The sequence below is a fragment of the Aethalodelphis obliquidens genome, unplaced genomic scaffold (assembly GCF_003676395.1).
Source record: "Aethalodelphis obliquidens isolate GAN/ISIS:26980383/991018 unplaced genomic scaffold, ASM367639v1 scaffold1, whole genome shotgun sequence".
Taxonomy (NCBI): Eukaryota; Metazoa; Chordata; class Mammalia; order Artiodactyla; family Delphinidae; genus Aethalodelphis; species Aethalodelphis obliquidens.
Window position 1 is genome coordinate 12,886,484 of NW_020837945.1, and position 23,305 is coordinate 12,909,788.

Here is a 23,305-nt window from a genome sequence, read left to right on the forward strand (position 1 = left end):
GGATTCCTTTCCCACGTCAAGGGACTCAGAAGAAGAGGTAGGAACAAAGTCCGAGCTTAATACTGACCCTCAGATGGTGCTGTCTTTTGCAGCCTGTGCTTTTCATTTTCCTTTGTATTTCCCCACACAGGATAAATGATTTGTCCCCATCTTAGTGTCAGCACAAGGGGACGAGTGACCCCAGGCTGGTTATAAGGCCAGGCGCTCTCCTACAGCTCTGACAATCCTTCTTCCTTCCTGCCTTCCTTCCTTCCTTCCTTCCTCTACCAGCAGTTCTAGACTTTGCGGAGATGCCTGCTTTGTTAGTCGTGGGCCAGAAAGGGTCCCTCTCACACAGGCTGAGCTTCATCACCATGACAACCAGGGACGACACTGTATTATCCAGTCCCCTCTAGAGCAGGACCTCAAGAGCAAACTGTCACCTCTTCTCCAACCTCTCTTTCCCTTTGATCACTATGTCGCCCACCCCACTGCCTGTCACCACAGTTACGTGACACCCCTGAACCCCTGGTCTTTCAGACTCCCCATTCTCCACATTTTTTTTTTTTTGGTACACAGATCATCCCTCTGAAAGCTTTCCATTTAGCCTAAATACGTACCCTAACTGTTAAGCAGAGAGAATGATTATAGACTCAAACTTTCATAGTCACCCATTAATAAGTAAATACTTATTAAGGGCAGATTATGTACCAGACACTTATGACACCAAGAATGGATTTCACCTGTGTATTGACTCTGATCCATTGGTGTTGGCTGCCTGGAGGGCTGTGTTGAGAAGGATTCTGAGGCCCGTCTGGGCACAGTATAAAAAGAGTCTGGGATTAGCATTGCCAGTCACACCACCCAGCGCACCTCAAAGAGAAGGTATCCTCTGCCTCTGCTTCCTTCTGCCACTCCCCCCTACCCCAGTGGCCCCCAGCAAGTCAGCAGCACACGGCACCCTCTCTACCTGCAGCCTTCACACATCCTCTGGAGAGAGGGAAGGAACCGGGAGCTCAGGCTGAGGCGTGAAGAGCCCTGAGTGCAAAGCGCAGCTCCCACACCTACAGGCTGGGTGGCTCTGGGCCACTCTAACTACAGAGCTGCCCTCCTGTCTGTGTAAAAGAGGGTAAGAGCCGGCCTCACAGGTTGTCCTGAGGAGCAAAGGGGACAGTTAGCTTCCTTCGTTCCTTCTTTCCTACCTTCCTTCTTCTCTCCCTCCAACCCTCTCCAGCCCAGGCTCTGTGCCAGGTGCTGGCATCCCCGGAACAAGAGATGGACTCTGCAGTGGTGACACTGGACTAACACTGGAATGTGGGAGTGGACGGGCCATTCAAAGAGCTGGGAAATGGCATTCCAGGCAAAACCAACAGCGAGTGCTGGCCAGGGGGGAGGGGGATGGGGGGGGCTTGAGCAAAATAGGTGAAGGGGATTAAGAGGCACAAACTTCCGGTTATAAAATAAATAAGTTACTGAGATGTAACCTACAGCATAGGGAATATAGTCAATAATACGGCAATAACTTTGTACAGTGACAGATGGTTGCTAGACCTATTGTGGTGACCAGTGTGTAATATACATAAATGTCGAACCACTGTGTTGTACACCCGAAACTAATACGATATTATACGCCAACTCTACTTCAATAAAAGAAAAGAAATAGCGAGTGCAAAGCCCAGAGGTGGGGAAGACAAAACAGAAGCTGACACGTGTGAAGAACCGTGAGCAGAGGGTGGGGTGATAGGTGCAGAGGCAGGAGAGGTGGGCAGACCCATGAGGTCTGGGGCCAGGCAGCAAGGCTGGGATTTACGCTGATGCTGGTGAAAAGCTTTGGGAGACTCCAAGCGGGGGAAGGATATGAGTGACTCGTGAAACCAGAACGTGATCTCGGCGAGGGCACGGCTCTGTTTTCTTCCCTTCCCGCACGTTAATGAATTTTGATAAAGGCCTTTCGGGCAGTTGGTGGAGAAAAGACAGAAAGAACAGAGGTGGAAATCAGGACCCCAAAGAATCACTGCATATATATCCCAGAGCCTATAATTATAATTCATGCTCATCAAATACTCAAAGGTTATTTCATAAGAAGGGAACAGCGGAGACAGCAGGAGGGCGCATTCAGTCTTAGAAGCTCAATAACTCACATGGACCAGACATCGATTTTGGGGCCGTATTTCTTCCTGGCAAGGAGTTCGGGCGCGGCGTACGCGGGGCTGCCACACTGTGTGCTGAACGGGTCGGAGTGGCCCAGGATCCCGGCACAGTTGCTCAAACCAAAGTCTGCAAAGAAGGGAGGACAAAACCAGCCCTGAATTAGAAAACCATGGAAATGAAAAAGGGGGGAGGGTTGGGGGAAGCAGCAGGAAAGGAAACATTCTCTTGGGCTAACACATCATTTCACATCCAAAAGGAAACCCAGCAGCTGTGAACCGTAACCTCTGGGTATGGGTCTCAAGACAAAAGTTCCCTTGCTGAACTGGAAACATTTTCTATCAGGCCTCACAGTCAAATCCAGCGAGAGCTAAAAAGTATGTTGAACCAAAACATATTTTCATCAAATCTTGGAAATGAGTCATCCAGAAAAAAAGACAAGCTTGCTTTCTAGGACTAAAGGCAGAAGGAGAAAACGAGCAGAAGTCCTTGGAGTCAGCCTGCTGGCTTCCAAGTGGCCACGTGGGAAAAAGCCGAAGGAAGATTGATTTTCTCTGGCTGGTGTTGGTGTCACCCCAGGTGACATGCGATCCCACCAGTTAGAGTTGACTTTTTTGGCTGAATTCTTTCATTTCATGCAAGTCTCTTAAAAATGCTCCTAATGCATGAGGCAACATATGGTGATTTGACGAGGGGGGAAAAATACACTCAACAATTTAGACAACGCTGAGTGTTGGCCGGAAAAATAACGCCAGAAAGATAGCAATGAGAACTAGACTAAATGACCTCCTAGCATTGCTTTGGTCCTGGATGATTAAGGCCAGGGGGAAGAAGAAAGAAGCCCCAGGAGCATCTAAAGCCATACTGGGTCCATTGTGCCTTTTGTGCTGTGTTTACTTTTGATCTTACAGATCCTGTAACTGACAGGTCATTAGAGGGCTGTTAGTGTTACGTGCTCATCTGATAATCTTTCCTCTGTCTTCCTTGATTGAAGAATTAAGAGCATGGCTCCTCCTTTGAACTTCAATGTAAATATTATGGTTCTGGTCCCCAAACAGAAGGCTCAGCCCCCGGGGCTCAGTCAGAAAGGGGCTGTGGTCGGAGACAGGCTCCACATCGGGAACAAAACCCTCGCACTTTCTCAGCTGGCAAGATATACATCTAATTTCGTTGACTGTTTTCTCCTTGAGGCTAACACGTCTCCACCTGCAAAGCCATGGCTCTCGTGAAAGCTGCGGAAAAGCTCAGGAAAGGAGAGACACAGGGTGGGTCTGTGCTATGAGTCCGCGAAGCTACTCACACACCACGGATAGAGATGCACCACCAAAACTTCTCCCCACAGTCGCTGGTGTAAGCCGTATAAGGAAAGAGCGCTTCTGAACAGAACCCCAGGACTTCCCTGGTGGCTCAGTGGTTAGGAATCCGCCTGCCAATGCCGGGCACGTGGGTTCGAGCCCTGGTCCAGGAAGATCCCACACGCCGCGGAGCAGCTAAGCCCATGAGTCACAACCACTGAGCCTGCAGTCTAGAGCCCGCGAGCCACAACTACTGAGCCCGTATGCCACAACTACTGAAGCCTGCGTGCCTAGAGCCCGTGCTCCGCAACACGAGAAGCCACCACGATGAGAGGTCCACACGGCAATGAAGAGTAGCCCCTGCTCGCCGCAACTTGAAAAAGCCCGCGTGCAGCAACGAAGACCCAAAGCAGCCAAAAATAAATAAATAAAATGTTAAAAATAAATAAATAGAACCCCATCCAAGCAGAGCTCTGAAAACACATCAAGGCTCTGAAGATCACCCAAACTCTTCAGCTCAAGATTCGAATGAAGAATCAGAACCAAAACTGGGGTGAGGAAACCAACCAGGAATGCTGCCTGTTCACATACTTGACTCTTCCTTTGTTTGGGAGAGTTTTTTAAAATATGATTTTATTCCTTCCTCTTAATCTCCCTCCTCCTCTCTTCCTCTGCTCTCTACTCTTCCACTCCCACCCTGACAAATAGGGGGACAAAAGGCCCCGATTTCTTTTCCCATCGGCCCAGCCTGCACTAGCAGGCCGCACGTAACCTGCCCAAAAAGGCCCTTCCGGGGCTCCACGGCTCTCCTGGATTAGCAGGAGATCTCTGTTCAAAAGGATCTGAGGGCCCTGCTCTCAGGTCCCACCCTGTAGTATCACTGAAGTAGGAGAAGTGGGGGCATCACAAGTAGAAAAATCATATTGAGCTTTAAACTGAATGGCGTTTAAAATTCCCAAAGGAAATTTAAGGAAGCAACCAGTGTGTGAAGATCACCCACTCTGGTAAGACGGAGAGGCAGCGCCATGGAATACACATCATATTAACCGGGCCAACATTTCAAGGAATATTTCTTTAACAGTCATGTTAGAGGCCCAATCTCCTAAGAGCCCCTAAACTAAAAGCCTCCCTTTCGAATCTCCGTGGGGTTCCATTAACTGTGCAGTGGTTGAGAGTCCGCCTGCCGATGTAGGGGACGTGGGTTCGTGCCCCGGTCAGGGAAGATCCCACATGCCGCGGAGCGGCTGGGCCCGTGAGCCATGGCCGCTGAGCCTGCGCGTCCGGAGCCTGTGCTCCGCAACGGGAGAGGCCACAGCAGTGAGAGGCCCGCGTACCGCAAAACAAACAAACAAACAAAAAACCCACAATTCCTTCAATTACTCCCTCACCTCCTGACTTGGGGTCTACAACAAAGTGCTTGATCTTAAAAGAGGGCAGGGGAGGGGAGATAAGAGACCAGATCACCCCCTTTGCTCCCAGGCAAGCTTGAGCACACAGTGTCTTGCCTTAAGTTTCAAGAAGATAAATAAGAAGAGGATCTGGGGAATGGAGAAGATAAAATCTACATTTAAGTGACTTATGTTGACCTAGTCGAAAGGGTTTAATTTAAAATATATTGTAGAGAAATAACTAATATGTTTCACATTCATAACTGTAATTATTAAAATTTTACACATATGCCTATAATTAGAATTGTGAAACTAGGGAGAAGTTCACCTCCCAGTAATGTCACATGGGTCTGCCTCAATTAGATTTGGTAAACGCATAAGCCAATTATCACTCAATTTTCTGGGAGCTACACAATGAATTTGAAAAGACGTCGTCCAAATGAACGCTGTTTTGGAAAACTGAAGCGCAAAACCGTTTTAAGTTGTGGCTGATACATTTTAAGATTATACTAAACTAAAAACATCAAACTGCTTTTTTTTTTTTTAAAGGGGGTGCGGGGGAAGGATCCTGATTAAATCAAATCTCATTCCAGCTAATTCTAGTTAACTTGAAACATGGCTTACATGGCTTAAGTAAATTTATTTAAATCAGATTATTTCAAAGAGAAACTATTAAGAGAAAATGGTAATAGCTATAATCAACCTTTGAATAAACAACTAGGTAATTCCTTTGAAGAAAAGGTTCAAAGGACTTTCAAGTTGCAAAAGGACAGTTGTAGAGACATTTGATCCAAATTGCCCAACCCAGGGGCAAGAAAACCCACAAGACACTGGGCCTTCCTTGCCTCCAGCATCTTCCCTCCCCTCCTTCGGCCTCCTCTTTATGAAAAAAATGAGGAAACACAGATTCTGCTAAACAAAACGCAACTCCCAGCTGCCCCCTGGGATGGCATAATGTCTCCTTCCATTAGGAGTTTGGTTTTAGCTGATCGTGAGAGAAGTAGGCGCCAAGTGAAAAGTTCTAACAAAGGGACATCTAATTATCAGAGCCTCTTTTCCAGCAATTTTGGGAATTCCAGTTTCTGACATGGCCCATTTTGTCTGGATGAGCTGAAATCCCTGCGTGGGTACCAATCCAGCATTTGCCAAGCTGGGAGATGATGACTGAGTAAAATGGTCCCTGGTATCCAAAGGGTGCACCACTCATCCCAAGGCAACTGTGGGCTCTAATTTAGGTCCATCCTGTCTTCATCTTATTTGTACCGGTCTCCTCTAAGAGGGTTTATTATGCAGCCAATCTGTGAGCTACTTATTAAATGCATCTGCTGTTGACAAGAGATTGGTTCTTCGAGGATCTTCTCAGCAACAAAAAGATCTGTGCTTTTCAACACTGTATACTCTCACAAATGGTCGTCTAGGGCTATCATTTGAAGAGAGAGAAGGGAAAGCAAGCACAGGGGCAGACAGGGAGGCAAAGTGAAGGGAAGAAACAGTGTAGGGGATGCTGGGTGGGTAGGGAGACCCCCTGCCGGTGGCCTGCTCTTTGCTGGAATTACCAGCCTCAGTATAGACGGTGCGCAGGGGAAGTGAATTATTCTTACTCGTACGGTCGTGGACATCCAGCCTTCACACAACCTGTTCTCTTACAATCTCTGCAGCTTTAGGGCAACTCTGTGACTGTCACCTACACACTTGCCAAAGACAAGTTCCAGGTCACCCTGCCAGGGAACCTAAAAAACAATCTCCTTTCCTCCATCCCTCACCGGAACATGCCTTTGTTTAATGCCGCAGATCCTGGAAACCAGGACCAGAAAGACATCCTGCAGGCATTTCAATGTCTGCCTTGTTTAGCGCTGCTGCATTTGGCCCTCAGGACAACTCAAATGCAGTAGTAAAACAGTCTGATTTAAAAAAAAATTCTTTGAATCATCCAGGAATCTTTTAACAATACCTCCTATAAAATCTTTGGGGGAAAAAAACTGGTTTCCTCTTAATTGTTAATCTCCTAATAATGGGTGTATTTATCAACGCCTGTCAGTGGTGCCTAATCGCGCAGCCAAGGGGTCTGGAGTCCCTTGCAGCCTCTTGACTGTTACTGGGTTGGAAGCCAGCTGGACTCCCAAAGAATATAACTGGTCACTTGAATGATATGTTTTAGAAAGTCTTGAGACAGTTTTCAGTATTTGACAAACAAAATTTCCTTCTTGGGTACAAAAGTTAAAATTCACAAAGTTTGGGCTTCCCTGGTGGCGCAGTGGTTGAGAGTCCGCCTGCAGATGCAGGGGACAGGGGTTCGTGCCCTGGTCCGGGAAGATTCCACATGCCGCGGAGCGGCTGGGCCCGTGAGCCATGGCCGCTGAGCCTGCGCGTCTGGAGCTTGTGCTCCGCAACGGGAGAGGCCACAACAGTGAGAGGCCCGTGTACCGCAAAAAAAAAAAAAAAAAAAAAAAAAATTCACAAAGTTCTATTGATCCTTCTCTTTTCTTCTAATATAAAGTTTTTTCAAGCCATTGAGGTGGAAGAAATTACTTGCACTTGAGGTGGGAAAAGAAAGAAAGGAATAAAAGATGATGCTAAAATCTGGGTGGAAAAATGATGCCCTGAGATTTTGCCAAGAGCAACAAGACAGGCAAACAAAAGCAGAAATTCTAGAGAATAAGCCATGGATTCTCTTCTGGACCCTGACTTGTGAACCAATTATGATTCACTCCATCCTGGAACCTCCTTCTGATTGGGACAGACCTCTAAAGGATCCCTCTGTGGGGATTTCTCTTTGCACGACCATCAGTGTACTAAAGGGCTTGGCTAAAGATATTAAAATGAGAAGGTAGGTCACATTCCCCCTTATTTCAGTGCCTCTACATTCACTGAAAAGTAAAATAAGGCACGGCCAAGCTAAGGGCAGCATTTCTGAACCAAACTATTTTCCACTATTTTTAAGAAGCGTTCTCGTGAATTCAGATAAAAAGAACCCCGATAAAAGTTCAGCTCCATCTGACTTAACAGAGAAGCAGAAGTTTGAAGAATCCTAAGAACATGTTTTATGTCTAAATTATTCAAATTAATTTTCTTTTTCAAAACCATTGTTAAATGTTGCAGGTAAAAGGAGGTGAACTAGAAGTATTGTCTGGGGATTAGAGATAGATCATGATAATTTTCAAAGTCAGAAACAAATAACTGAGAATTGATAACACAGCACTTAAAGGATAATCTTGCTTTAAAAAAAAAGTCATACCAATCAGCTTGATATTATTGTCTTCATCTAGCAGCAAGTTTTCTATCTTCAAGTCTCTGAAATAAACAAAACCATACAACATTTCAGATAAGCACTTGAAATAGTGGAATGACATTTTGCTTCTGAAGGGAAACAAACTGTTTTAGAGCCACTTTGAACCAACCCATAAGGCTTTCTGCCAAAACTCACACAATCAATAAGTAAATATTTATAAAACATGATATAAGTAATGGCTGCAGACTGAAAAAGCTAAAGGATTTCAGATAAGATGGGGAGCAGGAAGGGCAGAACAAATAAGCTTCCAAAAGAAATGGGACCAAAGCTGAAACTTGCAAGTTATTAAGACCGGGAGACAGTGGAAGCATCACTCAAGGCAGGCACTGTTAGAACAGTCAGGGCAATACAAATGTGGCCACATGTTTGTGAGACGGTGAGCAAAACCCACCAGAGTAAGGAAGATTCAGGGAAACAGTTTTTTTTTTTAAAAAATGGAAAGCTAACATAATTATCGGTCCTACAACCTCCATGCTTGGAGCCCAATCCACAAATTGGCAAGTGATAATAAATTAATCTCTTTAGCAATCAGCTATTATGGTGGGTAGAAAAGTAGACCCCAAAGATGTCAGGGTCCTAATCCTTGGCATTATGCCCAAGGATGTGTTAACATTACATGACCAAAGGAAATTAAGTTTGCAGATGGAATGAAGATTGCTAATCAGATGGGTGACTTTGATCGTGGACACTGAGATGATTCAGAAGGTGGGAGGGAGAAATGCACCCAGGGTCATGCTGAGTGTGAGGGGCCTGTGGTATCTGTACAAGCTGACTGTAAGCCCCTTGAAGGCAGGAAACACGTCTGCCTTGCTTACCACTATGCCCCAGTACCTTTGCACATTCCATACTCAGCAAATACCAATGAATCTACATTACCAAAGAGATCATTTGGGATTTCGGAAGGAAAAAACACAGGCAAAAGTATAAACCATCTATGTCAACGACTATGAGCTCTTAAGTTGCAGCCTGTCAATTCAGACACACCATGAACATTAAATATGTAAGAATATTCTTCCCTTCTGTACACACACAAAATGATTTCTTCCATCGTTTTGAAACACAGCATTCTTGGTCCAGCTTTTATTTTCCCACTTCTGAAAAGAGACATGGCCAATAGGATTATTTTTGTCCTCTTATCTCTATTGTTAGAACTAGAATAGTGTGGTCATGATAAACAAAAATGGCAACTGATAGCACTTCTTCAAAGTGCAGAGGTAAGGGGAGCAGCAGTTGCTAGGACCGTGGTAGCCAGGAGAGCAAAAGTGTCCCATTTAACGGGGACAGTGTCTCACAGCTTGGTCTCAGCACTGCCACCTCATCCTGCTTCCCAAGAGAAGCCAGAAATCTAGATTCGATCCCAGTTTTTTAAATGTTGGCAACAAATTCACATTTAAAACAACAATAACAATCACAGTGCGTGGGCCAACCTTGCAGGCAAGATCCAGCCTACAGACTACCAATTTTCAACCTCAGTATGGGTAGAAGATGAGCCTGGAAAGGACATGAGATGCCCAGGGAGAGGGTAGAGAATGAGGGTGAAAAGACCAAGGACGACATGCTGGTGGGAACACCGACATTCAGAGCTGGCTGGGAAGGAAGAGTCGGGGAAGTATTGGCCCAGGACGACAAAAGGGCAGCATTTCAAGACGAGAAGAGTTAAGGAGTCAAGTGCAGAAAAAGGTGGGCTCTAAACAGTGACCAGTGGATTTCAAAATTGGAAGGTGGCCGGTAGCCTTAAGGCTGGACACTTGAATAAGGGAGATTGCGTTGAACCTGGCAGCTGGGGAAGGTAAATCGATAGTCTCTAATCCACATGCACCACCAACGGGAAGAACTGTATACCTGCACTTCAATTCAAATGAAACGATACACTTGAAAAACTGTGCCAGGCTTTAAAAGATGTCACATATGTCCAAATGCAGGGTGACCCCCAGTGCAAGATGTTCCTCCACACTTTCCCAGTGGGAGGACCCTGCCCCTCAGAAGGGTTTTTGGAAAACACAAATATATAAATTTTAGAAATGCAATGAAATTATCAAATGACTATTTATACTATTGACCTACGAAGCTGCACCTTCCTAGTTAAGAGCATATACTATCATCTTAACATAATTAATTGTAGAAATATTGTTCCCACACCCTCACATTTTATGACACAATTTCATTCAAACCTGTGGCAGGCAGGGGCAGGATGAATCCTGCTTCAGGTAATTCAGCAGAATCATCGCCCGCTGTTTCCAGTGTAAGATGATCTTTAAGTTGATTGGATATTTGAGATAAAGCACTTTTCGAATCTGTCTGTGACGCGCGCTTGCCGGAAATATTATCCCAAGTCATTTAAATAACAAGAGCCCATTTAAAATCTCTATAAATTATCTGCTGAGTGAATCGATTTTAGAGTGGTCTCACAATCTATCACAATTGTGAGTCATATCTCTTTAGAAGTTATTATTAAAGCCACGCAAAATGCCTCCCCTTCTGTTGGTTTCCTCAGGCGACTTCTAGAGTTCCCAAAGTCCTCAGTGAGTCAGGTCAAGGTTAACTGGTCCTTTGTTGTTGAAAATAAAGAAATGGAGATTGTGCCCCCATACTATGAGAGACTTTGCAAGCACTCTGTAAGGCACGTCCTCTTTCCTGAAGAGGATGGGGACAGAAGACAGCACCCTTATATTCAAGCAAATACGGTAATTCCCAGCCACTTGCACAGACTCAGAAAAACAGTGTGCCAGCAATAGCCCAAACTGTGATTCTGTGAAAACTGATTATAAAGCAGCAGCATTATTTTAATCTAAAGGAGAGCCACAGTTTGTTTCCAGCAAAATTAAACCTCTTTCCCTGGGAAGCATGGAAGCCACTCTAAGGCATTAAAGGAGATATTTGGTTCAGAACAAATACTATAAAGAAAAACAGCTTAAAGAGGTGAGGGAAAAGAATGCAATTGTCGAGAGTAATAAGACTAAGCTGGATAATTCTGGGGCCACAAAAGCCCAGAGAACAACCACAGCGATTAGAAGAATGATATAAATAGAAGGCTAAAACGAGAAAAATGTAGAAAAAAAAAAAAGCCCACTTTTAAAACCGGGAAAATGTCATATAACCAGGGGAGAAGGCATTAAAATGTAATTATTAGGCAAAATGAGAAAAATGAAATCAGTTTTTCTTTTCACCCATTGCATCCCATAGCCACCCACAACCCCTAGGAAAAATGCTCAGAACAAACTTGGTTAATGGCTTGTTTACCCATACCCTTTAGTCAAGGATTTCAGTGATAACCAATCTAACTGCCTCCATGACTAGTTAATGGAAAGGTAGCTACAGCAGTATCTGCCCAGATCAATGTACTTAATCTACGGAAATGAAGGGAACATTCAACCTCTTTTGGCTTTATTTCCACCTCCTGCTTTGCCTTTGGAGATTTAAATAGAAAGAGGAGAAGAAGACTTTCCTTCTGACTCTTTAGGAAAAAAGGGTCTAAAATCATATTTTAAAAAGTCGTTTTAGCCTAGGTATTTACCCAAATGTGTTGAAAACTTATGGACACGAATGTTTACAGCAGCTTCATTCGTAATTGTCAAAACTTGGAAGCAACCAAGATATCCTTCAGTAGGTGAATGGATAAACAAATTGGGGGACATATCAGACAATGGAATATTATTCAGCTGTAAGAAGAAATGAGTTATCAAGTCATGGAGGAACCCTAAATGCATGTTTTTAAATGAAAGAAAGTAGTATGAACATACTACATACTGTATGATTCCAAATTCTGGAAAAGACAAAACTATAGACAGTGAAAAACATCACTGGTTGCCAGAGGTTGCAGGAGGAGGGCTAGAATGAATAGGTGGAACACATTTTTTTAGGGTGGTAAAATTATTCTGTATACTATAATGGTGGCTACCTGACATCATGCATTTGTCAAAACCCATAGAATGTATAATACAAAGAGTATCCTAATGTACTATGTACCCTAATGAACCCTAATGTAAACTGTGGATGTTAGTTAATAAGAATGTATCAATATTGGTTCACCAATTGTAACCAATGTCCTACACTATCATAAGATACTAATAATAGGGAAAACAATGTAGAAGGGAGGTGGGAACTCTGCAGTTCTGCACAATTTTTCTGTAAACCTAAAACTGCTTTTAAAAATAAAATCTAGGGCTTCCCTGGTGGCGCAGTGGTTGAGAGTCCACCTGCCGATGCAGGGGTCGTGGGTTCGTGCCCCAGTCCAGGAAGATCCCACATGCCGTGGAGCGGCTGGGCCCGTGAGTCATGGCCGCTGAACCTGCGCGTCCAGAGCCTGTGCTCTGCAACGGGAGAGGCCACAACAGTGAGAGGCCCGCGTACCGCAAAAAAAAAAAAAAAAAAAAAATCTATTAATTTTTTAAGTAGCTCTTGGATATTTTCTCCCTTCCTAGGAGATCAGTACTAGGAATGCTATGGCTACCACCAAGTACCTCATTCAGGATGTTCACTGTGGAGCATCCTTACCACCTGAAGTTAATTATGAATCCATTCAGCACAGTGGGCCACTCAGACCCTCTGCCCAGCTACTCAACATATGACCCCAAAGGCCAAAAACTGAAAGATAACTACATGAGTAATAAAAGAAGGATGAACTTATTCACAAGGTTTTAGTGTTAGTGTATCACAATGTACCTTAAATATATAATACACAGAAACACACACACACACACACACACACACACACACTGGCAGGCCTCTATAATCCAGAAAACCTCCCCCATGGTCCATGTGAAAAGCATGGTTTTTAGCTCCATCCCGAAAGCAAAATATTTGTCTGTGTTAAGTGTCAGATCTGTCAGATGGGAAGGAAGGTTCTGACAGCTGACTGGTTTGCACTTGATGATGGGGTAATGCTCAATTTCATGTTTATGGTCCTTGATCGGATTTAGCACTTTGTGGAGACGAGAGAGAAGTGGAGGGCTCTTCCTCCCGTCCTGCAGTGTGAGAAGTTCCTCTCTGTGTCTGGCAAACTTGAGGTGGTGTGAACTTGCAACTGAAAGCCAAAGGGAAGGAAAGAAAACGGTCCCTGGATGGACAGGAAATAGCTTTTCCTTGGCCAAAGGGGCTTCCAAGAGGAGTCAGGACAGGCAAGAAAGGGGATGGGGCACATGTGGAGGATCCACTGACTAGGACAGTGCTGGGGGACAGGAGTGGCAATGGTGTGTCTTAGGAACAAAGGAGAGTAGCCAGTGAAGTGGCCTTTGGCAAAGCATGAGGCAGCCAAGCCCAGAGTGCAGGCTCAGATGCTTCTGGACCCGTCTCTAGTAACTGGGCAGTTCCAGGGAAAATGCCCAGTGGGACTCATCATGGCGGCCCTCGGCAGACCAAAGTGTTTGGGGGTGGGGAGTGGGGGTGGGTAGGCATCTTTCCAGAGGCTGAGAGAAGGCCCAAGGGGACAGCCCTAATCACCAGCCCTTTGTTCTAGGTTATTTCAAAAGAACAAGCTCCAACAGGCCGCAGCTAATAATTAAAGGTTCACCCACAGGCTACCAAGCACCCCTCCCCCTGGCCGCCCACCCACCCAGAGGTTCCTTGCATTTCTTTAAAGATGATAATCTCTAAGATTTGGAGACTGGCCACAAGGAACTCTGCCCTCCCAGACTGAGGGGGGTAGGGGAGGGCCTTGTTGCCATAACAAACACAGGGTCCTGGGGCGCCATGGGGGAGGGGAGGGCCAGGACCGCCAGGACGCTGCAGAGCGGGAATGTGGGTGTGCGTGCTTACGGGAAAAGCACAATCCGTGTATGGGTACTCGTATGAGACTGCATGTGTGTGAATATGTGTTGCACGCACACCCACGTGTGTGCGAGCACACGTGTTCGTGTGTACGTGTGTCTGTGTGCCCCTGCGCACACACGCTTCCAGAATACCGGGATGGGAATGAAGGAAGAGTTTCTCCCCTGGGCCTCCCCTGGCCCTGCAGTGAATGTGGAAGGTCGGGCCTCTAACAGACCCCCGGCCTAAACTGAGGGGCGGGAAACTCGAGAGCCTCCAGGGGCCACTCAGGGCTGAGACCCAAGATGAAAGTGAGGAACTGAGGGGCATAAACTGGAGGCTGCCAGGCTTCCAGGGAAGGGAGAAGAGGACAGAGGGAGACATGGGGGAGCTGGGAAAGAGCTGGTGAAGGCCCAGGGTGGAGGGGCTGAGCAAGGCCTGGTCCAACACGGCAGCCTGGGGAGGGAAGGAGACAGGCTCTGGAGGCTGGGTCTCTCTCACTGACCCGCTGAGCCGCCCTGGGCAAGTTACATAAACTCTCTGGGCTTCTGATTCTTCTTTGGAAAATGGCGTCATGAGAAGGGCCACCTGGCAGGGCCATTCATGGCAGAAATGAGAAAATGGGCCACTCTCAGCTGAGCAACCGCTAAGAGGTAAGAGGTGAGAGGCTGGTGTGGCCAGGGGAGGATATGAAGTTAAAGGTTCTAAGACAAAGTGAATGGGGAGACTCCAGGAAAGACTTAAGTGGTTCACTTGGTGATAAGCAAACAGTACTGGGGGGCATGAGCCCTCGAAGGAAAGGTCAGAGAGAAGGGGCCCAGGCAGGAGGTGGGGAGCCTGGACCAAACCCACAGAGGATTAGGTCTGGGGGAGTACGCTGTACCTGTGGAGATGGCCACAAGATGGATTTCAGTCATAAGCTAAGAATAAAGCATTCCAGAAAATCACATAACTCCCCAAGGCAATAAGCATTTTGCCGTGAACAAGAGGTGTTTCTGTTTTCGTTTTTGATTAGGTTTTATCTTCAGAAGCACTGTATTAAAACCAAATGATTTTTTAATCTTTGATTTATTTACAAGATGGGCAATTTGGTAAAACATAAGAACAATTTGTTAAGCATGTACCTGATTTATTTATTCAAAATGAAACCTTTATTGAGTTCCTACAATGCTCCGGAAACAAATTCTGTTTATAAAATGAAAGAGCTGGTCATTCACTAAAAAGATGCCACTCTACAAATTGTGACCTGAAAAATAAACAAATTGGTATGAAGTCAATGAAGAAACTCCCTTAAAATTCCAGGGAGAATATGGAATATTCCAGAAAGAACATGAATGGGTGACCAAAACCTTCCATCCCAGTGCTAACTCTGACACTAACTGTATCCGTTCAGTTTCCCTTCATTTATCCAACTAAGTCTCTCTGTGTGAGTACTGGGCTGGGCGCTGGGCTATATGGTGGCCTATGCAGAAGACAGATAGCAAACAAGCCAGTTATCTTGTGAAAAGTGTTTGGAAATCAAAGTAGAAGGTGCCAGGGAATCTATGACCAGGGGTCCTAGCCTGGAGGGCATCCTGGAGGACGTGAGCTTCCTAGCTGGGACCCGAAGGATGAATACGATTCATCCAAAGATTGCAAGGGCAGTACAAGCAGAGAACAGCTGTGAGGCCTTGAGCACACAGAACTCAGCCTCGGTGGATAAAGTGAATGAGGTGGACTCAGTAGTAGTTACGGCAAAAACGTACTCAGTACTTCCTAAGGGTCTCGGTGTTAAGCATTTTACATGAACTGACTCATTTAATCCTCACAACAACATGAAGTGGATAATCCCTTATACCTGCTGTGTAGCTCTGGAAGGCGAGGCAAAAAAGCCTAAGTGATTTGCCCAGTGCAGCTTTTTTTTTTCCTCATAAATTGATTTACTTTATTTATTTATTATTTTTGGCTGCATTGGGTCTTTGTTGCTGTGTGCGGGCTTTCTCTAGTTGCAGCGAGCAGGGGCTACTCTTTGTTGTGATGTGCAGGTTTCTCACTGCGGTGGCTTCTCTTGTTGCGGAGCATGGGCTCTAGGCACGCGGGCTTCAGTAGTTGTGGCTCATGGGCTTCAGTAGTTGTGGCACGCAGGCTCAGTAGCTGTGGCTCACAGGCTCTAGAGCACAGGCTCAGTAGTTGTGGCGCATGGGCTTAGTTGCTCCGTGGCATGTGGGATCTTCCTGGACCAGGGCTCAAACCCGTGTCCCCTGCATTGGCAGGTGGATTCTCAACCACCGCACCACCAGGGAAGTCCAGCCACAGTGCAGCTTTTAAGTGGTAGACTCCGCACGTGGACGCAGGCGGTCTGGCTTTAAAATCCACATGGCCGACCACTGTGCAACCCAGTCCACAAAGTTGTCACGTTTTTTCAAACTCAATTAAACAAAAAACCTCTGATCTATATAACCAGCACCTCCAGATATGTGCTCAGGCCCTGGTATCTCCAACAGCCCCCGATATGAGCAGAAGTCGCTCCCTTCTTGTGTGCCTTGTCCTCTCTCCCCTCTCCAAGGAAACTTAAAAGTTAAAACAGCTTCTTAAAACCCCCCACCAGTACAGGACGGGCTTGCTTCTTGTCAGGCCCATGAGAGCGAAGAAGACTCCCCTCTCTTGCCCCATAGTCCTCCCAAGTGCACAAGGTCCTTCCCCAATACTGATGAGTGAATAAAGACACGGCTCTGGGAGCACCCGTGCTGACACACAGGCTCCCGTTCACTTCGATCGTCTGTGTCTCTCTCCCGGTCCTCGGGCCCCTATGGCTTGTCTCTTCCTGCTTAGGGGATGGCGGTACTGTGTTACCCAGGTATGTTTTTTCTGTACAGTTTGATTGGACTTTGTTATTTTGAGTGAACAGAGGAATCTCAAAGTAGCCTCTTGGCAGAATCAGTATTCTTGATGATGGATGTGAAGAGTCAACGCTCTTCGTACAATAGGAAAATCATCAGATTTGGGCACCCTGCTGGGTGAGCCCGGAAGAGAAAATGAAAAAAAGAAAAGAAACCCTCATTAGATTTTAAACCGAAAGCATCTCGGGCAATCCTCAAATGGTGTAATGAAGAAGTTAAGACCATATTCTAACTTTGCAAAAGTGAACGACAACCCTGTCGTAGAAGACACAGAAGCTACGGCAGGTCCAGTTTTAAATGAAGTTCTCTGCCAGCTAAGGAAATCTGCTTTATAGACGTTTAGTTTCCTTTTTCCCCTTCTACTTGTAATAGTTACAAGATTTTTAAAGATTTGCTTCCTTTAAATGATAGTTAAATGGTTCTGGAGAGATAATTAAATATTTAGATTTAATTTCACAGGAAATGAGGGCTCTGCTAGGCATTAAGTTGATGATGACATGACGATACAGGACCAGCCTCATCAGGAGCTGTGCTTTTTAAAGCATCCTCTAACACACAACCAAAAGCCCTTTAAATCATATAATGTGGCCACCAAAATTCATCCTAAATCCTTTCGGAAGATCCAATCTGTTTGCTCAGAACTCTTCCCGCCAGGGACTCCAGGACACCTCTGAAATGCTATCTAAACTCTCTTACTCATTTGAAAAATCTAACCTCAAAATAATTTATGAAATTCACTCCACCTCCATAGCATAAAGGAGAAGATTCTCCACCACTGAAAAAGGCTACAGCATGTAGGATACCAGCCAGATTACGGCTGCTAAAAATGAGGCGTATAGAACCTTTCAAAATCAAGACAGTCCAGGTACAGCCACCCATGAATATATTCTAAACAAACATTTTCCTCTGCTGTCTCAACCACCTAATCACCTATGCCCATGTGTGCACAGGTGACACTCATTAACATGATTTCTAGAGAAGAAGATAAAGAACTGCTCCGAAACAACACCTGTATTTCCAATCTTCCCTAACTTTAAAAGATCTGAGCCTTTGCCACTATTGGCTGATGAATATATTTCCAGGGAGGGGGGAAGTAGAACGCTGGATATTGGAGAGAGAAAAAGCACACCGTCTTTGCTATCAAAACATTATTAAATTCATTCCTTTGACATTCTGACAGTAATTGCACTGAGAGGGATTGGATTTTGTTAAAATTACTTTAAAATGGTTGTTGAGAATTTCCTGTGGGAGGGACCAGCGAGCGATGCACAGCCTTTGCTGGCTTTCCCTTTGTTGTCCTCAAAGCTCCAAGCTCGGTGCACATCTGATTTCTGACAGCGCGAAACCCTTGTAATAACACCTTGAGTCTCTTGGAAAGCTCTTCCCCGGGTTCTGTCTTCCGCCGTGACCAGCTGAGTGGGTAACCCAAGCTGATTCATTCCTGAGGTTTCTGCCTTTGTCATCTTAGTCACCAAAGACAGAAGCAGAAGCACTTACGACCATCATTTTCCTAATAACGGCAGAGCTCTGACACGGCAGGTTACACAAGGGTATTGTTGGAAAGAGCCAAAAATAGCGTTATTCACTTAAAATTTCTGAATGTTCCCTTCCTTGCTGATCGAAACTCCAAGAGTTCTAATGAATCGTGATTTCGTGACAATGTGTGTGACTAAAAATATGTACAAGGAGAGGTTTTCTTACCTTAGTGAGAAAAGGATGTGCCTGAATGGGGTCTGGCCAAGGCTGGCTCCCTCCCCCCAGTGCCACCCCTCTGCCCCTGAGCCCGGGACCTCCCCACAGTGTCCCAGATTCAGGCACCCAAGGTAGAGCAACCCCCGGTGCCAATCCCATTGGTTAAGTTAAGTGAAAGAAGCCACTTATAAAAGACCATATATTGTTTCCACTTATATGAAACGTCCAGAATAGGCAAGTTCATAGAGACAGAAAGCAGATTGGTGGTTATTACCGGGGGCTGCTGGGAGGGCTGGGAATGGGGGGGTGACTGCCAATGGGTACAGGGTTTCTCGTTCGGGGTGATGGAAATATTGTAAAATTAGACAGTGGTGATAGTTGCACAACTCTGTGAATATACTGAAAATGACTGAATTGTACACTTTAAAATGGTGACTTTTATGGTATGTGAGTTGTATCTCAATACAAAAACTTTTAAACGTATGTGTGTGCACATATATATAATTCCTTGCTCTTGCTTTTGTAAATGAGAATCAAACATGAGCCCTAAGTTTTCTCAACAACCCGGAGTAACTGTGAATTATGACTCCGTGAAGGAAGAACTACGCATTTATCGGTGAAGTCAACGCTTTCCTGGGAGGGAAAGAGAGCGCTTTCATTTTCTTATTTTATTGTATCGTATTGACCTTATTTAGTCTAGCGCTAAAGTCAGCACCCACCACCAACGGCAACACGGCTAAGAATCCTGTTTCCACTCGGTTTGCTTGCAAAGCTCCTCCTCAGGAAGGAACAGGCTGTTTAAAAAAAAAAGGTTGATTTTCATAATTATCTGCAACGTTGGTTTGGCTTATGGAGAACATGCCTAACTTTCAAGGGCAAGTTCACACTTCACGTGGTGATTCAGTGCCATTGAATGAAACAGCTATTAAGCAACTACCATATGTAAAGCAAATACGATGAAAGCACCGTCGCTCGCTGAAAAACAATCTCACGCCATCCTAACATTGATGCTTCTTTCAGGCACCTGAGCAACTGTTCTCATTACTTTGCAAATAATAATAATGAGAGCTGCCAACACTAAACATGCCCCTTACTGTGTACCAAACGCTGTCCCAAGCTCTTTCCGTATATATATAATTTTTCTTTAATTTTTTTTTTTTTTTTGGCCATGCCATGCAGCATGCAGGATCTAGTTCCCCGACCAGGGATAGAACCCAGGCCCCCTCCATTGGGAGAGTGGAGTTTTAACCACTGGACCACCAGGGAAGTCCCTCTTTCTGTATATTAACTCATTTCCCCTTATACCAACCACGAGATAAGTATCACGAATATTCCCATTTTACAGAAGAAGAAACTGAGGTTCAGAGAGGTTAACTAACTAGCCCAGGGGCATACAACAATTAAAGGAGAGAGCCAGGATGCAAACCCAGGCAACTCTGACTTCAAACATTATTCTTTTAACCTCATGTTAGCATTAACCCGACTCACAAAACAAGTCCATGAAACAAAACTTCAGAAGAATTGTAAAACAGGCTGCAAGGATTCAACTTTGCTTGGAGCACGCTGGAGCACAGTGCCGTCCACTCAGCACAGAACTGGCGATCAGCATCATGGCGTGGCCCTTACCTGTGGACCACCCCGGCCCGGTGCAGGTGCTCCACCGCAGAGATGAGCTGCCTGATGTATCTGCGGGCTTCGGATTCCTCCAGCCGCTTCTTCTCATATATCTTGTGCATCAGGTTGCCCCCAGGACACAGCTCCATGACCAGGTAGTAGCTGTTTTCTGTCTCTAAGATATCAAGGAGCTGGGTAATGTTAGGGTGGCGGATCATCTGCTGGATCTGCCCCTCTCGCCGAAGGTTTTTGGTGACATAGGTGTCTTTTTTGGCTCTCTTCTTGTCGATGACTTTTATGGCCACCTAAGGAGACACCAAGAATATGGCTGTTGTCAGACACTGCAGGCAAAGTTTATTCCCTGACTATTCACAAAACCCTAGGAAAATACATAGCTGCTCGTCTGCACCAGGAGAAAAACTTTATCTGAAATAGCATCAAGGGAGAAAAGAAAGATGTAACATCAGCGAAGATCAAAAGATTCAATTATGAAGGAAGAGAATGAAATTTACTCAAGCAAACTCAAACGGTGGTCCGGAAGCCTCCGTGGAGAGTCAACGTTGAACTTGGTTCTCCGCAGGGTGAAACACCAAGTTCTCCTCCAGCAAAGGGCCCCTCCCCGCTCCCTCTCCGGCCTCGCCACCATCCCTCCAAGTTGGGTCCCCCATGACTCCATTTCTGAAACGACCAAATCTGCCCCATCTTCAGTTCTAGGGCGTGTTTAGGGAGCTGGGGGATGCAACGCCCAGTGATGTGGCACCCCTGCCCTTCCTCCCAACCCTTTCTCTGCCCTGTACCAGGACCTCAGGCCAGCCCATCTCTGTCCAATGGTTACCTCTTTCCCTGTGAGTCACTGTACAGGTTACCTCTTGGCCCCAAGTCCAGAGAGGTATCTCAACTGCCCACTGGATGCCCCTCCTGGGTCACTTCCCCCACAATCAACATGTCACATGTGTGGACCCTCCAGCTTTTTATAAAGGGAGGGAAGAGGGGAGGGAGGGACAGGAGAATGGAAGTAACGATGGCATGAGGGAGGGGAAGGGAAGATTGTCCCTTCTGCCCAAGTCTGCACCCTTCCCCACTCTCCCTTCCTTCAACGGCTGTCACCAATCCACTCACCTGGTCTTAAAACACACCACCGTTTGGCCCTCTTCTTTTCTTACTATGTCTTCGCTCCTCTCTAACGTGACCAGCCAGGGACACCATGTCAATGACTTCTGCTAACTGCCTTCCTCACTTTCCCTTCCTCTCTGTTCCCATGCCAGGTTGGGTTCATTTAGGACCTTGTTTCGCAGCACCCAGACGCATTGTCTCTACGTGAGACTCCAGCAACCCAAGGGATGTTCTCATACAAGGCTACCAAGCCACTGGGCCGCAGGACAAAAACAGTGGACCTTCCATTTCTATTTATTTCCTTTTTTGGAATTATGTTTTTTAACGGCTTCATAATGCACTCAATGTGCAGAGGTGTGATATAGATCAATCAGGAAATGATTGATAGATGACAGATAGATAGATGGATACATGTTTGCAGCAAGGGGCTCAAACGTTATTTTCTTGACAGACGTTTGTAATAAAATAAAATAAAAGTCTATCCACCACTAGCCTGGACTATGACATCAGCGTGCTACCTCTTTTTCTCGATGCTCATCCTGGCCCCTCGAATTCATACTCGAAATCAGTGGGTCTGGAACTCTGATTTCTTGCTTAAAGCTCTTCGGCGGCTCCCTGCTGCCCACAGAGCAAGGTCCACAGCCTCAGCCCAGCCCTGAAGCTCCCTCCCCATCAGCCCCGCCACTGTCCAGCCCCGACTCCCAGCTCCCCGGGGCGGGTCTCCTCACTGCCCGGACCACACGTTCTGCTACTCTCCAAGCCTGCACTCACAAGCCCACTTCACCCCTTCAAATCCGCCTGGTCCTGCAGACGCTAACTCCAGGCCCACCTCCCTTCCAGGAAGTCTCTTCAGCCCTCCTTCCTTACGCTCTCACCACACCCACTGTCTGCGATACCATTTAAAGCTCCCACCCCTCCCTTAAAACAGGGACTGCTCCCCCCTCACCACACACAGCACTTTATAAACAATGAGTGAACGACAGGTCACTAACTGAGCAAATCAGTGAACCTTTTTTTTTAACCATTGAAGCAAAAATAGCTGTAACAGCTTAATCTATTATCTCTTCTGGGGAACAGTCTTTTTTTAAGCTTTTTTTAAATTGCAATATAATTGACCTATAACAGTGTATTACTTTGTACCACATAAGGATTTGGTATATGTATATATTGGGAAATGGTCACCACAGTAAGTTTAGTTAACATCCATCACCAGTTACAAATTTGTGTGTGTGTGTAACGACAACTATCAAGATCTTCAGTATTAGCAACTTTCAAATAGACAATACAGTATTGTTAACTGCAGTCACCAGGCTGTGCATTACATCCTCAGGACTTATAGCCAGAAGTGTGTATCTTTGGACCACCTTCACCCGTATTCATGGAGATTTTCAGGCCCTTAAACCAAAGATATGACTAAGAAGGGACAATCAGCCATTGGACCAGACAAGCTGGGGGCCTGTACCTGGGCCATGAGAGGTTGGTGCTGTCAGCCCACAGAAGCGGGCTGTAGTTTGGCCTACGAGTCCAGTATATATGAAACTAAAAGCTTTAAAAACTGTACTCGTTTGTGTGTATATATGTATAACACATACGTATACATATATATACATACAAATATATATCCATCATCTTGTGGAGGTGGAGAGAAAGAGGAATGCTGGGAAGTACAATTAGATTCTGTCTTTGCTCGAGTCTACGTTGCAATGTTTTAAAAATTACACTCTTTGGCAGTGAAATCCTCAAATGTACTCTGAATAAGTAGTCTGAAAACCCAGCAGTAAAACGATCTGCCTTTCTTAACAGAGCACACAATTATTAGGATAATTTATTTAGCTCTTTAATTGCCTGGAGTAGGTTATATAATGGCCACCCAGAGACGTTAAGGCCCCATCTGTGGACCATGTGAAAGTGACCTTATTTGGAAAAAGTGAAGAATGTTGAGATGAAATTCACCTAGATTATCTGGGTGGGCCCTAAATGTCATCACAAGTGTCCTTATAAAATAGAGGCCGTGGGAGATTTCACATGAATACACAGAGAAATGGCGAATGGGGCAGAGATGGCAGGGATGAGCCACAAGCCAAGGAATGGTGCAGCCACCAGAAGCCGGGAGAGGCAAAGGACGGATCCCCCTAGAGCCGTCAGAGGGAGCACTAGCCCTGT

The 23,305-nt window shown here is 45.6% G+C and overlaps 1 protein-coding gene across 1 annotated transcript in view; it reads right to left on the reverse strand.

Annotated features, from left to right (window-relative positions):
- Positions 1-23,305, reverse strand: part of HUNK (hormonally up-regulated Neu-associated kinase) — a 112,847-nt gene that overhangs the window by 45,888 nt on the left and 43,654 nt on the right. Inside the window, exons 2-4 of the mRNA XM_027101328.1 lie at positions 20,042-20,334; positions 8,046-8,101; positions 2,121-2,256 (exon numbers count right to left, since the gene is read on the reverse strand). Coding sequence (XP_026957129.1) covers positions 2,121-2,256; positions 8,046-8,101; positions 20,042-20,334 — 485 coding nt within the window. The remainder of the gene's footprint in view (positions 1-2,120; positions 2,257-8,045; positions 8,102-20,041; positions 20,335-23,305) is intronic.